General features: G+C 43.6%; 1 protein-coding gene, 1 long non-coding RNA gene and 1 pseudogene across 3 annotated transcripts in view; 1 reads left to right on the plus strand and 2 right to left on the minus strand.

Moving 5' to 3' along the window:
• Nucleotides 1-10528, plus strand: LOC116076869. Its single transcript, XR_004113116.1, has 2 exons — nucleotides 1-183; nucleotides 10076-10528. It is a non-coding gene; the product is annotated as an uncharacterized LOC116076869 (long non-coding RNA).
• Nucleotides 9971-21814, minus strand: part of Cops3 (COP9 signalosome subunit 3) — a 23704-nt gene continuing 11860 nt past the window's right edge. For both annotated transcript variants that reach the window (XM_031350893.1, XM_031350894.1), the window contains 7 exons: nucleotides 21349-21528; nucleotides 19909-20049; nucleotides 17784-17957; nucleotides 14717-14803; nucleotides 12187-12300; nucleotides 10594-10674; nucleotides 9971-10281 (listed from right to left, as the gene is read on the minus strand). In XM_031350893.1, coding sequence (XP_031206753.1) covers nucleotides 10228-10281; nucleotides 10594-10674; nucleotides 12187-12300; nucleotides 14717-14803; nucleotides 17784-17957; nucleotides 19909-20049; nucleotides 21349-21528 — 831 coding nt within the window. In that variant the 3' untranslated portion in view covers nucleotides 9971-10227. The remainder of the gene's footprint in view (nucleotides 10282-10593; nucleotides 10675-12186; nucleotides 12301-14716; nucleotides 14804-17783; nucleotides 17958-19908; nucleotides 20050-21348; nucleotides 21529-21814) is intronic.
• Nucleotides 20364-20510, minus strand: LOC116079491 (annotated as a pseudogene).

The raw sequence follows: 21814 nt of genomic DNA on the forward strand, positions 1-21814 counted from the left end.
GTGACGTCAAGACTAACATTTCAAAAAAGTCAGAGAGAATTAGTCAGCCCATGCCCCGTCCCTACAGAAGAGAAAACATAAGTACAAAAATTTCCTCTGGGCTCTGTGAGTTCTTGTGGCTCCACTCCCCGCCTGTTAAGTTGCCGATCGGAGACACCGTCTCCCCTTCGTGAGAAGTGGAAGGTGCGGACAGGTCCTGGGAGGGAGGAGGGGTACAGAGCAAAGCAGAACCAAGCAAGTGCGCGGCTCAATCTGAGCGGGACCTTTCTTTGCAAATTAGCTTTCAAAAGAGGTCATGGGTTGTGGGGTTGGTTGTTTTTTCTAAGCCCTGGTTTGGTTCCCAGTTTAGGAGTGAGGGACGGAATATTGTTTAACTACTTAAAACTGATTTTTAAAGCTATTAGTGCATACCATGGGTCCTTGAAGACGCGAGAATACGGCTCTGGGCTTGTCCCTGTAACTAATGCTGCCAACTGTACGCAGCAGCCAGCCTCTGCTATGCACACTATACTGGCGGTCCAGGAGGAAGCCCCGAATGTGGCTATCAGGAAGTGGGGAAGCTTCAGATGAGTAGAAGTAGTTGGTATCTGTTTGTTTTTCAAATCACTGGGATCTGATTTCTTTCTCTGTATTTCAGCTTTCCTGTTTTGTTGGAGAGGGAGCAGGAGAAAAAAAATGAAACAAAAATTGCAAACTTGTGTTCTGTAACTTTGTTTACTACCTGGTAAAGATTAAGGGTGGAGTTACAGTGTTAGGTATTGTCATTTGTGTGTTTATTTTTTACCAATTCCTAATACTGTGAGTCATCTCCGGTCTTCAAGGTTTTTCCCCACCCTCCTCCAAGAATAGAGTAAGCACACAGCCGAATAAGAAAGCAGATACATGTCAACTAGGAGTTAACAATCTTAAACACGCCGGGCGGTGGTGGCGCACGCCTTTGATCCCAGCACTTGGGAGGCAGAGGCAGGTGGATCTCTGAGTTCGAGGCCAGCCTAGTCTACAAAGTGAGTTCCAGGACAGCCAGGGCTACTCAGAGAAACCCTGTCTCGAAAAACCAAAAAAAAAAAAAAAAAAAAAAAAAAAAAAGAACAATCTTAAACAGGATAAAATAGCTTTAAACAGATTGCCACTCAGGATATAAATGAAACCAGTTGGAACTGCCCATAGCAATGGAATGTTATGAAGGACAGGTCAGCTCTGACTATGGCTCTGAGAACTGTTATCCTGGAAAGCAATCAGAGGATGTGGGCAGCTAACCAAAACCGGTCAATACAGAGTGAGTCTGGAGGTCACTGAGCGGGCAGCAGGAGTGTGCATCTCCCCACTGGCTCCCCCAGGTCTCTAAGGCTGAGGCAGCTACTTTCTGCAGTCATTGAGAAGCCTTGGAGGCTGAGGTGGGAATGTACCCCTTTGCCTGCACCCACTGATCCAGTCCCAGAGGCCAACTGAAGCAAGCTTTCCACAGATGCCTCAGCCATAGGAGACTTCCCAACTCAAAAGGAGCTTGTCTTTGGAGACTGGTTGGCTCATTAGAATGTCAGTACCAGTGGACAAACAGGCATGTTGCAGACCCAAAAGCTAGTTGCCTTATCTTGAGCTAGTTCTAGCCAGCCCTCTGGAACAGCCATTCCTTGCCTACCTCCGTGTCAGAACAAATAAAAACCTTGTACAGGGGGCTGGCGAAATGGCTCAGCCATTAAGAGTACAGACTGCACTTCCAAAGAGGTTGTGAGTTCAACCACATGGTGGCTCACAGCCACCGGTGATGAGATCTGATGCCCTCTTCTGGTGCGCCTGAAGACAGCCACAGTGTACTTATGTATAGTAATAAATAAATCTTAAAAAACAAAACAACAACAACAAAAAAAAAAACGTACAGTGTATTAACTTGCCAATTCAAAAGTTCACCTAGCATCTTGAGCCTACAGGAAAGCTCCCCCACCTAGTTGTACCAGCCTGAGGTACCAGCCATTGTATTTTAAACTTGCTATGACTTTTGATTTTCTTTCTTCTGTAAAACTATAAAATTTGAGCTAGGCAGGAGTGGCACATGCCTTTATCACCACTTGGGAGGCAGAAGCAGGCAGATCTCTGAGCTCAAGGCCAGCCTGGTGTACAGAGCAAGTTCCAGGACAGCCAGGGCTATACAGAGAAACCCTGTCTTGGAAAACAAACAAACAAGCAAACAGAAATATAAAACAAAAACTATAAAAGTGCTTACACATTGGAACATTTCATTTGGAGTAATCTACATCTGTGTCCCCAGGCCACTCAAAATGGCTCCAGAGCAAACTACGTCTTTTCCCTTTCTGCTGAGACCGGTGGGGTTTTGCTTATATTCTATTGTGGATGGCCCTGGTGCGTTTGCAAGCAGGGGAAGATTTAGAAGTGCCCAACCTTTGAGCTAGTCGTTGCATGTCAAAAATTTACTGACGTGTGTGTGTGTGTGTGTGTGTGTGTGTGTGTGTGTGTGTGTGCATGTGTCTTCCATTTCCAAATCCAGATAGCTCCTGGGCGGGTCTCCGGTGCAACCCGAAGGGAGCCATAGTGGTTAGCCAACTACCTACCATTCACTACTCTCTTCTGCTCCTTTTCCACTTATCATAAAAGTGTTGAAAAGCTCTCTACTGGGGGGACGTACCTACCCTTAATGATTGGACTCAGCTTACTTGTTTAAGAGTTTGTTACAGATAATTTCTGGGCAAATCGAAGTGATTTGGAATTCTAGTTTTACAGTTTTGTTTTTGAAACAGGGTCTCACTATGTAGACCACACTGGCATCAAACCCACAGAAGTCCCCTCACTTTTGCCTCCTGGGTACTGAGATTAAAGGCATGAAGCATCACTCTCAGACTTAATGCTACTTTTGCCATCAATATGGCTGGGCATGTGAAGGCAAGGAGGAGCAGGGGGTGAAATCTGAGACAACCTGTGTGACACGAGACACTGTCTTAGTCTATGGCCACACATACCATCCTGAACAAGCCCTGATCTCATCTGATCTCGGGGAGCTAAGCAGTCAGGCCTGGTCAGGACTTGGATGAGAAACACTGTCTCACAAATAAAACAAGACAAAAACGAACAAGGAGCTAGGTATGTGGCTTAGCTGGGAGAGTGTTTGCTTAGGATGCAAAATAGCCTTAGGTTGTACCCATAGTACCACATCACTCCTGGGGTGGTAAAACATACCACAATTCCAGCAATTAGAGGCTGAGGAAGGCAGGAAAGTCAGGAGTTCAGGCAGGCCTGGAATACACAAGAAACAGGGAACAGAGGCAGATAACTGCAACAACCTTGGTTGAATGGCTGTAGCCACCTTGTTGCTATTGCTTCCCAAAGTCTACTGCTTATTCACATTATCTTTATTTCCATGATGACAGAGGAGGGCTATTACTGGCTATTTCAGTAAAATCCACTCCAGCTGGGCCACTGCTGACTTTCTCAGCACCTCTCGCTCAGTCACCAATTCTATGAAGGTGATTTAAAAAAAAAAAGATTTTTTATGTGTATGAATATTTTCCTGCACATATGTATATGTGTACTATGTGCATGCCTGGAGCCCACAGAAGCCAGAAGAGGGTCTTGGCTCCTTTGGAACTGGAGTTGGATGGTTGTGAACTGCTGTATCCGTGCTGGGAATCAAGCCCAGGTCTTCTGCAAGAACAGCAAGTGCTCCTACCCTTGAGCTGCTGTTCCAATTCCCCGCTCCAACTGTTTCCTAGAGAATACTTAATGCCAATATTTTTCTTTTTTTCTTTTTTCTTTTTTTTTTTTTTTACTTTCCTTTTTGGCAAAAAGCCTGGCACAGAAATTTATTTAGCAATGACAAAGTCAGTTCCTGGAAGCTCAACTTTGAGGCCTCAATGCCTGGTCTATCTACAGAGCATGAGAATCAGAAGCTGTGGGGTCAACAACTCCCAGATGTCATTGGGCTAGTCTGCTTCTAAGGGAAACCAATACCATCCAGAGCACAACAGATGAGGCTGGAGTCTTACCCTTGCCTCCCACACAGGCTGGAGGAAAGAACAGGGATGTATGTGAAGGCCTGAGAGTCACTCTGTAATCCTGGTGGCTATCAGGCTCAGCTCCAGCTGGGGGGAACATCTCAGCACAAGATCTAACCACACTGGACCTATCTAGGGCTGCAGAAATCTTGTCACCTGTGTATGTGTGCATGCATATCTACTTTTCTTTTTTCTTTCTTTTTTAAAAGATTTTATTTGTTTTATATATGCGAATACACTGTCACTGTCTTCAAACACATCAGAAGAGGGCATCAGATCCCAGTACAGATGGTTGTGAGCCACCATGTGGTTGCTGGGAATTGAACTCAGGACCTCTGGAAGAGCAGCCAGTGCTCTTAACCGCTGAGCCATCGCTCCATCCCCTGCATATCTATTTTTCAAAACAAGGTCTCATGTAACCCAGGCTAGCCTTAATTCACTATGTAGCCAATATGACCTCTAAATTCTAATCTTTTATCAACATGCCCAGTTTATGCTGTGTTGACATTGAACCCAAAGCTTTGCGCATGAGAAGAAACAATACTAAACCATTTTCTGGCCTGCTTGCTTTACTTTCTAATTATACTTTTTGGGTGTTTTGGTTTTTAGGAAGGGTACCAGGGTGTAGCTCACTAGCCTGGAAATCACTATAGTTTACACTGGCCTTGAATTTGTGGGGAACTTCCTGTCTTAGCTTCCTGAGTGTGGCACTACATCCTATCTTGAGAAGAAAAGAATTCAATCTGTCCTGTCTACCCCAGATGCCTGAGTCCTCAGTACTGTGAATACATGCTCCAAGGTAGACCACCAAGCCTCATTCACCTACCGTAGACCTTTACCTACAGAATAAACAATTAAGGGGCAAGAAGTTTACAAGAACTGATTGGAGGTCAGATGTAGTGGTGTGCACAGGAGGCAGAAGCAGGTGGACTTCTGTCAATTCCAGGCCAGCCAAGGCTACCCATTGAGCCCTTATCTCCAAAAACAGCTCCTTACTTGGAGGAAATTAGTGAACAACACAATAGCATGTGCCTGGTGGGACCCAGAGTACAAGCTTGCTCTGGAGGGTAAGAAGGGTTAGGCCAGAAGCAGGTTAAGGCTGGGCCCTCTATGAACGAACACCTGAATGCATCCCAGAGAGGATCAGAGGCACAGCCAATGCTAGCTCCTGCTTTTGTTTCTCAGCTGAAATAATGACGACTAATAAATAGCGTATCATTGCTTTATCATTGCCAAGCCTCCTCAGAAGCAAGGTGAGCCCCTTCGGGGATGAATCCTTAACTATGGTGTCTTCATCACCTAGACAAGTGCTTCTCGCAGTGGGTATGTGGAAATGTGGCATGGCCCAAGTGAGATGTGCTGCATATACAATGCACGTGCACCCCAGGAGCACTCATGCAGCCTGCATGCTGGAGTCTTAGTGAGTGCAGGCTGAGAAAAAAAGCATCCGCTGTCCTCCTGGATACAGTTCTTACCCTCGTCCCAGGAATACCAGTATTTTTCAAACTGAACCAAGCATATTTACTCATGGGTCTTACCATTTGTTTGTTTATTTATTTATTTATTGTCAGTGCTGGGGGTCAGAGCAGAATATGTCCTGGGCTTGTCCAATGAGTTACACCTCAACTCACGCTGTACGTTTTGAGGCAGGGTGACATTAAATTACTCAAGTTGGCCTGTGCTTGTGATCCTTCTGCCTCACCCTGCTCAGCAGCCTGTATACCAGGCCCTGTAGTTCCTGTAACTTTTAATCAAAGTCAGGCTCCTTGATTGCTTCATTTGGCACAAATCCAAATAGAAACACAAACGTAGTGCAGATACTGGATTCTGAGGGCAATTCGTGAGTGGTTCTAACCTAAACTTTTAACATTTGAGATCACTGTGGAGTGACAAACTTGCAAAACTCCTCAGAGAACTGGTAATTCCACTAATCAACAGTCACCCAAGACCTCATCTTGGATATCAGCAACACCTCTAATTCCCTAAGTACAAACTTGCCAACCTCTGGCATCATACAAATGCTACAGGCATTCACGAGTCAGCATGTTCACAAAGGAATCTGCTTCAGAGAGTTACCCCGAAGGACAGACATCTAAGGCCATCTTAACAAGGGATGCGGATAAATGTGCGGATAGTGCTCCAGAGCCGAGAGACACAAGCTTCAGAAGCCACCTGTCAGGCCAACAGGTGTGAAGTCCTAAATGCTCTTTCAGTGAGCAAGGCATGAAACCTGCGGACCATCAAGTTGGTCAAAGGAGCTGGAGTTAGGAGAGGAACAAAGAAGATTGCAAACCCATAACTAAATATTGGGGGAAAAAAGTGGCTCCAGGGGAACTCCTCAAAAAGGGGGCTGGAGAGATGGGGTTAGGAGCACTGGCTGTTTTTCCAGAGGACCGGGTTCAATTCCCAGCACCCACATGACAGCTCACAACTGTCCCAGTTCCAGGTATCTGATGCCCTCACACAGGCAGAACACCATTTAAAAACAACAACAACACAGCAGCAGCAGCAACAACAAACAGACCCAAGATAAACCCCCAATTCCATAATTCACTACACAAAAGACAAATTTCCTTTAAATATGTCCTCTTTCCAAAACACAGGTATGCACAAGCCAAAGGGATGTCAGCTCAAGCAGTTCTAATGGAAGAGAACCTGAGTCCACAGGAGCCACTGGGGCTTATCACATCCAGACGACCTGCCAGTATAGATCCACATTACAGGAATTTGAAAGTTTAAGAGTTAGCCAGTAAGTTTGAACTGTAACCTTGCTGATGTAACCTGTGCCCCTAAAAAGTATAAAAACTGCTGTGATAGCCATTTGGGGTCACCTTCTTAGTAACTCACTGTACTGGCTGGTTTTGTGTGTCAACTTGACACAGGCTGGAGTTATCACAGAAGGGAGCTTCAGTTGGGGAAGTGCCTCCATGAGATCCAGCTGTGGGGCATTTTCTCAATTAGTGATCAAGGAGGTAGGGCCCCTTGTGGGTGGTGCCATCCCTGGGCTGGAGGTCTTGGGCTCTATAAGAGAGCAGGCTGAGCAAGCCAGGGGAAGCAAGCCAGTAAGTAACATCCCTCCATGGCCTCTGCATCAGCTCCTGCTTCCTGACCTGCTTGAGTTCCAGTCCTGACTTCCTTTGGTGATGAACAGCCATGTGGAAGTAAGCCAAATAAACCCTTTCCTCCCCAACTTGTTTCTTGGTCATGATGTTGTGCAGGAATAGAAACCCTGGCTAATACACTCACCTTGAGGGAATAATTGAAGGCTGACCCCAATGCACCAGAAAATAAACCTCTTGCTTTTGCATGGAAAAAAAAAAGTTTAAGAGTTTCAATTTTTTTTTTTTTTTGGTTTTTCGAGACAGGGTTTCTCTCTATAGCCCTGGCTGTCCTGGAACTCACTTTGTAGACCAGGCTGACCTCGAACTCGGAAATCCACCTGCCTCTGCCTCCCAAGTGCTGGGATTAAAGGCGTGCGCCACCACCGCCCGGCTCAATTTTTAAGAAATATTTTTTGGGGGGAATGGAGAGATGGCTCAGTGGTTAAGAGCATTGGCTGCTCTTCCAGAGGTCCTGGGTTCAATTCCCAGCAACCACATGGTGGCTCACAACCATTTGTAACGGGATCTGATGCCCTCTTCTGGTGTGTCTGAAGAAAGCGACAGTGTACTCACATACATAGTTATGTATGTGCATATGCAAGCAGGCTACTGTGTGAGTGTGTCAGTGAACATGTTCTCTCCTTCCACCATGTAGGTTTTGAGATTGAACTCAGGTTATCAGGTTTGGTAGCTTACACACTTAGGCATTCCACCAGTTCAAATATTTCCTTAAAACTAAAAAACAAAAAGCAAAACCCAGCCGGGCACTGGTGGTGCATACCTTTAATCCCAGCACTTGGGAGGCAGAGGCAGGTGGATTTCTGAGGTCAGACTGGTCTACAAAGTGAGTTCCAGGACAGCCAGGGCTATACAGAGAAACCCTGTCTCAAAAAACCAAAATAAATAAATAAATAAATAAATAAATAAATAACAAAGGTGTCATTTGCCAAATAACTTGGAAAGAATACTAGTGAGCCAGGTGTGGTGGCACATGCCTTTAATCCTGCAAAGTAGGAGGCAGAGGCAAGAAGACCACTATGTTTAAGTAAGGTTCAAGGCCATTATGGTTTACATGTTACTTCCCAGCCAGCCAGGGCAATGGAATGAGACCTTGTCTCAAAACACATGCTAGTGAGAAAAATAAAACTTAGGACGTCTGGTGGGAGGGGCACCTGACATGGTGCGCAGGCAAACGTCACAGGATAAGCTACAGTAGCCCGTTCTCTCCTTTCACTATGTGGATCCTGTAATTTGAACTCGGTTCATTAGGCTCCCGCAGAAGTACCCATCTACCCAGTCAGACCCAGAAGTACCCGTCTACCCAGTCAGACCCATGGCCTGATAGGCATTTTTAAAGAAAAAAAAACAACTGTGTTTCGTGCTAGTGATGGAGTCTGGGGCTTTATGCAAGCTAGGTGAATGTTTCATCATTGTACTTTTTCATTATTTAGAGAATATTTATATAATCTATATAATATTTAATAGTATTACTTCTGTACAAATCCAAGAGTTAACACCGAGACTAACATGATCTATGTCTTCTAAAATGTACTATCCTTTGCTCTTACTCCTGCCTCTCTCTTGCTTCTTGCCCCCTTGCTCCCCATTCCCTTCCTCCCCCTCCCCCACGTGGTCATGGCCAGCCTCCACTTATCTACTCTGCCTTTCTCTTCCTCTGCTACCCTCTTAACTCCCCTCCCCATGCCCTAAATAAAGAAAACATATTATCACACAGCATGTGTGATTATCACGCACCTGCCACAGCGCTAGTGTGGAAGTGAGGGCAACTCAGGAGAGGCAGGTCTTTCCCTCCCCTTGTTTGTAGGGATTCCTACCGTCAGACTACACAGTGCTATCTGCGGAGCCACCTCACCAATCTGGGAAACATTTTTTAAAGACTATGTTTTTAAAACGTTTTTAAAAATCTGTGTGTTACACATGTGTGCCCATGTGGATGCAGTGGAGACCACAGAAAGACATTGAGTATCTATCTCGTCCATCACTTTCGACCTTACTCTAGAGGCCTTTGGCTGAGCTAAAAGTTCACCATTTTGGCTAGGCTGGTTGGCCAGTGACAACCACAGTGGGAACCACTTGTCTTTGCTGTGGTTACAGAACACACAGCAATTGGCAGCTTTGTACATGGATACTGGGGATTTAAGCTTAGGTCCTTATGCTGGCGCTTACCCATTGAGCCATCACACTACACCAAACTTAATGCGCTTTAATCTGACCACAGTGCACCAATGCTCCCACTGTAAAGAGCTAGCTCAGTGACTTCAGGTCCAAAGCGTAATGGGGCTAGTAACAAAATCTAAAAACCTGCAAAGTACCTGAGGGTGGTTTCAAGAAGAAAAGGGGCTGTTAAATGGTTCAATGGGTAAAGGCACTGAATGTCAACCCAGACTGAGTTTATTCTCCAGGATTCACAAGGTAGAAGAATAACTCTCCCAAGTATATGCATACACAAAATAAAACATGATTTAAAAAGAAAATAAGAGCCAGGTGGTGGTGGTGCATACCTTTAATACCAGCACTTGGGAAGCAGAGGCAGGCAGATCTCTGAGTTCGAGGCCAGTCTGGTCTACAGAGTGAGTTCTAGGGCTACACAGAGAAATCCTGTCTTGAAGAACCAAAACCACAAAGAAAATTTAAAAAGGGGGAAAGCCTTGAGATGGCAGAAACTACACACCTCAGGGGTAAGAAGAGCCAACAGCGTCTCAGTTTACAACCACCTACCACTGCAAAGGGGATTCTAATGCTTCAGTGTAGACCTCGAGCTCCCAGCCAATTATTCTATTCACAATGAAATGTACCATTGTAACCTTTGTAGAAGGGAAAAAAGTGAGAGAACACACATTAACATTCAAGGGATTAAACAAAAAGGTAACTTTAATGCAATAACAATAATCTGAGGATAAATAAATCCACAACAGACTCTAAAGTAGGATTTTTTTTCTTTCTTTGCAGAGAATGGTTTTCTGAAAGCAATAGGACTGAAGATGTTAAAACTGAATTTCTGACTGTCCAGGAGGAACCGGCATGGAACCAGCATGGTGTTTCCTGCTGCCCTCTTCACACTTGCCAGCCAATGCTCTGTTACTTCAGGATGGGAGTGAGTTTCAAGAGTAACTGGAGGGCTTGTTTCCTGAGTCATCTTCTTGTGAGCCCATGCTCTGTGAAGGAGAAAGCAAAGTGGTGTGTTTGTGATCAACACCATCAAGAGGACTCTTGTGAAAGCAGCATGCCAGCTACCCAGCCTGTCTCTGCAGGAACCACAAAATAACCACAGGCAACCTGGGCCTTCCCTAAGCATACGTAGAGGCAGTTCCTGAACATATTTTAAAAGGTTTTTCTGTGAATTTATAGGTCCTGGTTTTCAAGAACAATGGAGCAACTTTACACTTAAAAAAATGAAACCAAGTTCTTGTCCCTATTGTAATATTCTTCCTTCTCCACCCATTTCAAATGAGGAGAACCCTGTTTACCTTTTGAACAAACTGGGGGTTCACTGTGATCTCCTGGTCCATGGCCTTCAGTCGCTCATCCAGCTCTATGCATTTTAACATCTGTGCAAGAGCCATATAATCATAGTTAGCAATAGGCTTTGGTTACTCACATCTGTAACCGACTATTAGTGGGGGGCTAGAAACTTAGTCACTGATCTGAAACCCCTCAGCTAGGAGGTTATGAAGTCAAAATATTTGGATTCAAGAGAAAATACATGAGCCAGGAGTTAGTGGCACACACCTTTAATCCTAGCACTCAGGAGGCAGATACAGGTGGATATCTGAGTTCCTGAGGCCAGCTTAGTCTACAAAGTGAGTTCCAGGACAGCCAGATCTACATAGAAAAACCCTGCCTCACCCACTCCCCAAACTCAAAACAAACAAACAAACAAACAAAGGGGGTTCTGTGTACTATATGTCTAACACCCTAGTTGAAACAATACCAGCAGACAATCCCATTAGCATCCTTCTCACTGAAACAGACAGACACATGGTCAGGGGAAAACTTGCAGGTATCAGGCCTCCTCCCACCATGGAGGTCCCAGGAACTGAACTCAGGTCCTCAGGCTTGCCAGCACATGCTTTACCCACTGAGTCATTTTTTGCCAGTCCCCAAACTAAGGTTATCACTTTAGGTGACATTTTGATATCCACAAATTATAAAAAAGAGTAGTGATTAAGTTCTACTTTTTACATTGTATTTTTTAAACCACAAGAAAGTAATGTAGGGAGTGCATTTTATATTACCACGGGGCCTTTTTTGGGATTCTTGGGATTTTTAAAAAAAAAACATGTATGAGTACTTAAATGCACTAAGTGAACGGTATCTGTGCAGTGTCTCCAGAAGTCAGGAGAGGGCATCAGATCCCCTAGAACTGGGTTTACAGATGGCTGTGAGCTGCCTTATGGGTGCTGGGAATGAAACCCAGGTCCTCTGGATGAGCAGCCAGTGTCCTTGACTGCTGAGCCATCTCTATTCTCATCTAACCTAGGAATTTTGCTGTTGGTTCTGGTGTCCTGCTACTTAAGGTTGGCCTTGGAATAGATCATCTGCACCAGGCTCAAAGAAACAGGCAATCACACATAACTCACTCATTTCCTTCCTTCAATGTAAGAAACACACAGTCTAGATGAAGCAGCTCATTCCCAGAACCCAAAGCAACACTCAAGGGCCGCAGGCCACATACATAGCTGTGGCCATCTGCTGACACGGTACCCCTCCAGACACCCGGGACACTGCTGCTGCTGCTGCAGACATGGGAGGTACCTTTTGCTCTTTCGCCTGGACACCCACAGAAACAAGTCCACACACTGGCAACTGTGGTAAAGCAGAGGTAAAATACTACATCCTTTGAATGGCTTTGGAGTTAAAAGTACATTTTGGTAATCTACTTGGGAAATCTAACTTCCCATTTAGTTTAGCCACTCAGTCAATCTAGAAGAGTTTCCAGCAGACCCTTATGTGTTCAGGCTGGGAACTACTGATAAACAGGCTATCCTGGAGCACATGAGCATTCCAACACAGCAGTTTAATCACCTTTCAAAAATGCCCAAACCAATCAACATGCTTACCTCTTGATCAATGTTATGAAGCATGGCTGGGTTATTATACTTTTCAGGATTATCATGGAAACTGACCATACCATCCTTCTGGTTAATACTTGCAAAAATTTCTCCATCTTCTATCTAAAAAAAAAAAAAAAAAAGGAAGGAAGAAAGAAAAAGATAGGAAACCATGAAAATTTAGACCTGAACATAAAGGGGTGGATATAACTAAAGATTAAAAAGCAATGCGTAAGTCTTGCTGTGTTGTGCAGACATGCTTCAAACTTGTGACCCTTTGCTTCAGACACTGAGATCTGGAATCACAGGCCTGGCTACTTTCTTTCTTTTTTTTTTTGGGGGGGGGGGGGTGGTTGAGACAGGGTTTCTCTGTATAGCCTTGGCTGTCCTGGAACTCACTCTGTAGACAAGGCTGGCCTTGAACTCACAAATCCACCTGCCTCTGCCTCCCAAGTGCTGGGATTAAAGGCGTGTGCCACCACCGCCTGGCTCTGGCTACTTTCAAAACAAAACAACAAAACATGTATGGATGTTTTGCCTGTGGAGGGTACCCATCAGACTGAAGTACAGATGGCTGTGAGCCACCATGTCGGTGATAGGACTCAAAACTAGGTCCTTTGGAAGAGCAAGTCCTCTTAATCTCTGAGCCATATCTCCAGCTCAATTACATGTGTATTTTAATTTATTTATTTATTCAGTGTTTTCTAAATGTTACATGCTAAATATCATTATAGATGCCAAGTGGATCAAAGCTGACACTCACATACAGAACCTTCCTGCTTCATGCTCCTGATTGCCAGGATGTAGCAAAAGCCACTTGTGCTCAGATTTGCAGTGTGACTAATGTCTGGCCTACTTGTGAGAATGCAACTGAGCTACCTAACATGGCTGTTCCTTGACTTGGAAGGGACAGTAGACAGTGTTAATAAGATAGCAGCTCCAATGCAAAGCATACTAATTAGAATTCAGAGTTCTCGGGGGCTGGTGAGATGACTCAGCGGGTAAGAGCACTGACTGCTCTTCAGAAGGTCCTAAGTTCAAATCCCAGCAACCACATGTGGCTCACAACCCCCCATAACGAGATCTGACACCCTCTTCTGGTGTGTCTGAAGTCAGCTACAGTGTACTTATGTATAGTAGTAAATAAATCTTTGGGCTGGAGCAAGCAGGGACTGAGCAAGTGGGGTTGACCGGAGTGAGCAGAAGTCCTAAAAATTCAATTCCCAACAACCACATGAAGGCTTTGTCTTTTCCCAGACAGGGTTTCTCTGTGTAGCCCTGGCTGTCCTGGAACTCACTCTGTAGACCAGGCTGGCCTTGAACTCAGAAACCTGCCTGCCTCTGCCTCCCAAGTGCTGGGATTAAAGGCATGCCCCATCATTGCCTGGCTTGAAGGTTTCCTTTTATTTATGTGTCTATGTCTGTGTAAGTGATGCATTGTGCTCAGGTACCCTTGGAGGCCAGCTACAGTTATAGGCAGTATGAGGTGCCCAACATGGGTTCTGTACTCAAGTCTTCTAGAAGAGTACCAAGTCCTCTTAACCTCTGAGCAGTATCTCTATCCCTGATCTCTATGCTTTAAGTTGGTGTCAGCATGTGAAAGCCTGTCCTGCACTTCGTCAATGCTACTCCACATGCAGCCAGTGCTACTCCACATGCAGCCAGACTGATAATGTCCACAATCATGTTTGGAACTTGACTCAGAATATAGGTCAACAACATCAGAGCTCATTGGATCAGGTAACATTTGGGCGTTAGAGGGTTAGGGAGGGAAGACTTTGTTGATGTTGAGGGTTGTTTCAGCATCCATACTTGAGCAGTAGAAAGATCCTATCACAGATCAACCAACATAACAGAACTACTTTATGCTTTGTTTATATGAAATGTTTCAGGGATATTTCAAGTGACTTAAATATAGTAAATAAGGAATAAAAACTAGATACAGGCATGGTGTACATACTTTTTTTTTTTTTTTTGGAGACATTGTTTCTCTGTGTAGCCCTGGCTGTCCTGGAACTCACTCTGTAGAGACCAGGCTGGCCTTGAACTCAGAAATCCGCCTGCCTCTGCCTCCCGTGTGCGCCACCACTGCCCGGCCACACAAGTACATTTAACTATCTGAGTGTCCCCAAGGATTCATTGTGACTGAAAGCTTTGTCTTCTGGGTAGAACTACTTAGAAGACTTTTGGAGGTGAAGCCAATGGGAGGGTCCTGGAGTGTAGCTCTGAGGGGACTGGTTATGATTTGCTCCTGTGCATTTGTCATGATGTGCTACCTTCACCAAAAGCTAGACCAGTGACACCACACACTGGATCCAAAATGTGAGCTAAATCATCTTTATAAAGTTTTTCTCTTTATAAAGTTACAAGTCTCATGCAGCCACGACTGGGAAATCTTACTATAAGGAAATAGACCAAAATGTCAACAGTGATTGACACTGTTTGATTTTTTTAAACCTCTTATTTTTTTCCACAACGAACACCTACTGCTTTTATAAAAATAAGAAATCTACTAGTTAACATTTTAAAGTACACGTACCATGTGTAGAACGTATTTCTCTGCCTCCTGAGGCCCAGATAACTGCACGCGGCTGGCCATGTCTTGTAGTGATAGTGTTAAAAAGGTCTGAAAATCAGAAGGCAATTAGTCACATGTAGAAATGAGAAAAGTTATGAACTAAACGTGTTCCGTAGTCTTTCTATTGATACATAAAATAACATTTTCTTCATGAAAATGACTTGTTGCTGACCAGACAGCTCAGAGTACAACTTCCTGCAGCCAGTCTGACAACCGAGTTCAGTCCCTACACCCTAACGGTGGAGGGAGACAACTGGTTCTCATGAACTGTTCTCTGCTTTACACTGATGTGTACAGGTGCTCACGCACATGCACACACACACACACACACACACACACACACACACACACACACTTTTTTCAACAACTTGAAATGAATAAAACCAGTGATCTTAGCTGTTGCTCTCTGGCAGAGTAATGAGACAGTCAGTTCCCTATACATATGCAGCATTTTCATAAGGGAATAAAAAACAGATCAAGTTTCAGAAGTGAGAAGATCAAGGGCTATTTAAACGTCAAAAAGGAAACCAAAGTCCATTCATCATAGGCAAATACTCATTCTAACATTAGGAAAGCGTAAGTAAAACTATACTGATTATATTTCCACTAGGGTTAGTGAGAGTGCTTGCAGTTAAGTATCTATATGATATAGGCTTAGGTTGCCACGGAAATGAGGTTCAGGACATACTGAGGAAAAGAACTGGAGAGAACAGTATGCTCCTAATGACAAATGACTATCTTCACAAACACACACAGAAGAGACATGAGAGGAATCTAAAAATCTAATGTCCAGCCAGGCATGGATGAACAAACCTTTAATCCAATCAGGAAGATGAGACAGACAGATAGATCTCTGTGAATTCAAGGCTAGCCTAGCTTGATGGGCAAGTTCTAGGCCATAAAGGATTACACAGTGAGACTTTGTCTCAAAAACAACCAACCAATCAATGTCTAAACAGTGACAGAAAGTAACTGCTCTACAATGGATGAGGCAGATAGAACTCCTGAACCTGGCCACCTTGAGATAGAAATTCCATCACAAACATCAATACACATACAGTCTATCTGCCGAGGCTTCTATGAACAGCTTCATTTTGATTTGCTAGTAAGAAAGAGGCTTCATGTGGCTAGAAACTTCTTTTTCTTCTGCTACTATTTCTGTGGTACTAGGACCTGATGTCAAGTGTAGTTGTCATCAATAGGCTCACCCTTTGGTGAAATGCTGCCCTGCCTACCTCACCTTATGGCGGTCTTCCCCTAGATAGATACCTAGAACAGCGCTCATAAACTCAGTCTGTTATCATCTACCATGAACTGGCCCATGAAGGACCACAGACACAATGAATAAGCTGCTTGCCTCAGCTCTGGCCAGACCACTTTAGGACCCTGTTTATTTGTTCAAATTCTTTTTTCTTAAAATTTTTATGTTTTTTATAATTTTTAAATTTTTATTTTTATACCTGTGTGCTTATTTTGTTCTGGATTATCCTATCTAGATTACAAAACACATTTTATTTTACTGCAAGCCCAAAAGTACAAGCTGTTAATGATTTCGAAATATTAAACTATGGCTGATGATTTTCATAGCAATACCTGCATATATTAGATTGACTTCTTTGTTTTGTTTGAGACTGGATCTCACTATGTAGCCCTGACTAGCCTGGAACTCTCTGTATACTAAGTTGGCCTTAAACTCAGAGATCTGCTTAGTTCTGCCTTCCAAGTGCAGGGTCACAGGCACATGCTACCGTATCCAACCATATTAGATTTCTGAAGTTGATCTGTCTAGTTGACAGGTTACATTTGTTGTACAACTTTTCTGAGTTGCTTTTCTTTGTCACATTCTTCATTTTCCTTACAAATTGACTTCTTACTAATTCTTTGCTGGTTTCTTTTTTAGGCAGGAAGCTGTTCCTTGTCTTTCTAGAGTCTAGACCATTGGGAGGGACTCCTCATGTTGATCAGTGAGAGTTCCCTGTCCCCTCTTCTCCTCCAGACCCCATGTCCCCAATGGCCTGTCCATCTCCACCCACTCAACTCCCTACTCTCCTTTAGCATCCATCACCACTTCCTGCCTTTGTCAGATGGGCATCCTGGCTGCAGCCTGATTTCACTCCTACACTTTCCTACCAGCAGCTACCGATGATGTGGGCACAAGCCTAGGAACATCGGGATCCCCATCATCTCACCAGCTGTCACAGCAGCCTCTTCACCCAAAAGTCAAATGCTATATAAGCTTTTCTTAGTAAAATTCCTATTCCTTGCAGCATACACTTTTTAAATGAGGGATTTAATTTATGTTTTGCTTTACAGTTCAAATATTTAATAAAAAAGCATATTTCTTTTTTCTCTTGAGTCAGTCTTGTAACACTGCTTGGACTAGCCTTAAGAAATCCCCCTTCACCAGTATTCCTGGTGCTAGGACTACACGCACATGCCATTAGACCCAGCAAGTGTTTTGTTATCATCAGAAACCCTGAACATAAAGATGAAGAGCAGGACATGGTGACACACACCTGTAACTCTAGCACTCTGGACACGAAGGAGGAGGACCATGAGTTTAAGATCTACTTGGGCAACATAGGAAATAAAAACGCCCTTACCCTCCTACAACTTAAGCACATGTGGCTTGTCTAGCTCTGGCCTACACAGTAATGTCAGTTTTCTCAAATCTAAGCACAGATCAGCACAGCCAAGGAGTCAAGGCCAGCGATCACTAGCCACCCATGACTCCCCACTTGGAACTGGTCACCCCTTCAGGGCTACCTCTCTGCCTCCCAGTGTAGCCGTATCTCCTACCTTTCTTCCTCTTCACCTGCTCCTCTTCTCAAATACCCTGCTCTAGCCCTGAAAAGACCAAAAGGTATCAATCAAACTCTTTCTAAGAACCCAGCTGCAACAGATTCTCTCTTAGTGTAGAAACTGCCACACTTTATCCTGTACCTGCTTCCTCTGTGCTCAAGAGGAAAAGAAAGGGGCACCAGGTCCATGAAGAGCAGAGCAGCTACGGGGGCAGCACGAGCCTCACCTTTGTCAGCCTCTGAATGTTCTTCTTATAAAGAGATGACAGGCACTGCTTCACCAAGCCCATGTTGTTATCTCGAGTGAACGTCTCACTGTGCTTGTTCACCAGGTTCCGCAGCTCGGATGGGTTGTTGGTTGAATAAACTTGTGCTAACTCATGGTAAGCATTGCTGAGAGGCTAAATGTTTGAGGGAGAAAAAAATTATAGCAGTATATTCAGAAATTACATTGTATATTACCATAAAGCTACACTTTACCCAACACAAATCCCTGGTTTTCTAGACCAAGGACAGAAATTCACTATGGAGTAATTTATTATCAATAATTCAGTGAAGACACACATCTTTTCTCTATCAGTGGTTCTGGAATTTTTGTACTGATAAGTTAAACAAGAAAAATGAAGGCAAAATTTTCATTATTGCCAACTGCCCCTTGCCACACATGGAACAATCTGCTTACGTCCTTAAGGAACTGGACAGAGCCAAATGACTGAAAGAGTTGGAACAATCCCATCAGGCAGAAACTGATTCAAACACAGCTTGACTAGTCTTGTTCCTAACATCCACATTACTGTAACTTACTAATTCTTAGGAATAGTGCCTGAGCTACAAAGACAATCACTCTACAAAGGCATTCCTCCTACACCAGGTCTACTGTCTGCTCAGGAGCCACTAGAACAACTCAGTAGCTTTCTATGGTTTTCTGAATATGGCTGCCCTAAACAGACCCCACCCATCATTTTCCCACAGGGCATTTTTCGCTGGCTTCCCCCTCATGAGGGAACATGGCAGTCAAGAGTCTTGAAAGCCACAAGGAGCTCTCAGGCAAAGTGTAGGTGGCTATATGTCAACAAACAACATGACACAAGACTTACAGCCCTAAAATGATGATGGTCCTTTGGGTTTCTTTTCTTGAGACAGGGTCTCTCTGTGGAGCACCAGCTATCCTGGAACTCACTATGTAGACTAGGCTGACTTCAAAGTCATGGAGATCTGCCTGCTTCTACCTCCTTAGTACTAAAGATGTGCACCACTGCAACTGGGTCTTCATATTAGTATTATGATAGTGATGTTATCATAACTCTTTGCAACTGCTCAACTTAAAAAGAAACTTCATACTCATAAGGTTTTACCTATTTTTGCAGTGCTGGGGACCGAACCTCTGGTCTTGAGCATGCTAGGCCTGTGCTATGCCCCCAGTCAACATATATTATCCAAATACCAGAGGTCCATCGTTTTTTTTCCCTTGAGACAGCTTTTTTCTGTGTAGCCCTGGCTGTTCTGGAATTTGCTCTGTAGACTATAGGCTGGCCTTGAACTCAGATTTGCCTGTCTCTGCATCCCTGCCACCGCCGCCACCACCTGGCTTCATCTACCTGTTTTCTGACACACCCCACCAGGGCCTGGGATTCACCAAAGGTCAGTGAGCCCCAGGTTCCACCTGTTTCACCTTGCTCAACTTTTCACATGGGTTCTAGGAACCAAACTCAAGCAAGCACTACTGTATCAACTGCTCTAGCTCCTCAGCCCTCTCTATATGCATTTAAAAACAAAACCACAAAAACAAATAAATCTCTTTGTCTTGCTTTTTAAATGTTGTCCCAAAGCTTGGCTGTCAGGGGGAACTGGAAAAAGATAGTAGTTAAGTAGAACTTCAGTAAGACAGCCCAACATTTGAATAAGTTAATACAACCTGTAACCCTAGCCCTTGCAAGAGCTTAAACACTTACTGTCTGGAAATGGGCTCCTGAGAACAACTACTACTAACAAGGGAAACAATGGTCATGGACTGGAACAGCTACTAGTGTGGACTCCTGGACCCTCCTCAGACAATCCATACACATTTGCTAATCAGAAGTTGCTGGGGCCGGGCGGTGGTGGCACATGCCTATAATCCCAGCACTTGAGAGGCAGAGGCAGGCAGATTTCTGAGTTCGAGGCCAGCCTGGTCTACAGAGTGAGTTCCAGGACAGCCAGGGATACACAGAGAGAACCTGTCTCGGGGGGGAAAAAAAAGTTGCCGGGAGAGCTAAGTCAACATAAAATAAAATTACAAGACTGTATTGTCACAATGTCTTTATATAAAGTAATACAGAATGTAAGAAAATCAGTTTTATTTTGAAAGCTTACCTTAATAAATCTACCCACAATTTGAGAGGTGTATTTAGGCAGCTGTTGTACTTTGCCAAGTAATATCAAAGACACTAAAATATACTTTTTATATGATTCCAACATGATATGGCTGACAGCCATGGCAGGAGTAGTTATAGCCTGAGCAAGAGAAGATGGAGCAGTGTGAAAATACGGCACAGAGCAACAGGAAATATCAACTGACCACAGGTATCATTCTAACTATAAAACAACGAAATTTAAATGTGCATTATCATTAAGATGTTTTATTACATCTATTTATTTACAATGTGTAGGCACCTGTGTATACACCAGTGAATATTTAGAGTCAGAGAACACAGCTGCAGGAGTGCTATCTCTTCATGATGTGGGTTTCTAGGATCAAACTCCAGTCAGGAGTCTGGGCAAGTGCCTTTACCTGTTTAGCCATTATTTTTTATAAGATTAAAACAAACAAGGGAGGGTGTGAACAGTTCTCTACTACTACAAATTATGCAGCCAAGTTTCCTACAGTTAGGAAAACTGTAGAGGTCAGCGTATCCAGAGTGCACTGGTCCCCTGGGAAAACCAGTGACCATGGCATCTCCCCTACAGCTAGGCTTGTAACACTCTGGTTTATTTTTGAGATAGACCCTTGCTGTACAGGCCACAGCTACCCTGGAACTTAAGAAGTACCTACTGAGCTCCTGAGAATGTAGCATTCATGGCTTGTGGCAGCTTTATTGAAATATAACTCAGAGTACAAAATTTTTACCTTTAAAGTATATAACTCGGTGGTTTCCACTGCATTTACTGGGTCGCAATACTATTATCGTCACCTAATCCAGAACATCCAAGTCTCTCAAAAAGAAACCTCTACTCATAAACAGTCATTTTTTACTTCTTCACAGAACCATACACTACTTTCTGTCTCTGGACTTGTCTGTTCTGGACAACTGTATAAAAGGCATCATAAATATACAGTGTTCCAGTTCTGAGGTCAGTACCTCCCCCTTTATATGGCTGAAAAAGATCCCATGGAGTGGAAATACATTATCCATTCTTTAGTTAGTTGATAATTAGTCTAGGTTATTCCTACTTTTTGGTTCTACATGATTTTATGTGGACAGTGCTTTTTATTTCTCTTGAATATATTTTTAGGAGTAAAATTGCTAGGCCAAATGCTTAATATTGTAATTGTTTTTGTGTTTGTTCTGGGGGGTTGGTATTCAACCCAGTACCCTGAACAAGTAATGTAAACACTCTTTCACTAAACTGTACCCCCAGATCTTGAGTTTTCTCTTAATCACCAACTTCTTTTCCAAAGTGACTCATTTTACAACCCATGTGCAATTATGAGGGCTCTGCCTGTCTTTCGACCTTATCTCTCCTAGTATGTAACACTTGCTGACTGTATCACACCAGTTCAGAACCATACCACAACTTTAGAAAACTAATTACCTGCTCATAAAAGTACAGTGCTCTTTCAAAGTTCTTCAGCCCCGTGTAGATCATCCCTCCATAATAGTAGTAGCACAGAAAGTGTTTTGCATCATAGGCACCATTCTCTTTACAGATATCCATCATATCCACATCAAGATATGGAAGGGCAGGTTTAAAGCACTTCGCTAGTAAACAAAGCTATAAAGAAATTTGTATTGAATCATTATACATTTCACTATGGCAGGTTTTAGAAAAAAATTCAGACTCCAAAATTTTAAGATAATACTGTTTTGCCTCATAGACGATTGATTAGTAACATAAATATTAAAACATTATTTCATTTTTCTTAACCATCTAGAATAAAGGAGCATTTCCGGCTGGGTGTGATCACTCACATCTGTAATCCATGACACTCAGGCAGCTGAAGCAGGACTGCTGCAAATTCAAGACCAGCCTGGGCTACAGAGTAAGATTCTACTAAAAA

This window comes from Mastomys coucha, unplaced genomic scaffold (genome assembly GCF_008632895.1).
Source record: "Mastomys coucha isolate ucsf_1 unplaced genomic scaffold, UCSF_Mcou_1 pScaffold5, whole genome shotgun sequence".
NCBI lineage: Eukaryota > Metazoa > Chordata > Mammalia > Rodentia > Muridae > Mastomys > Mastomys coucha.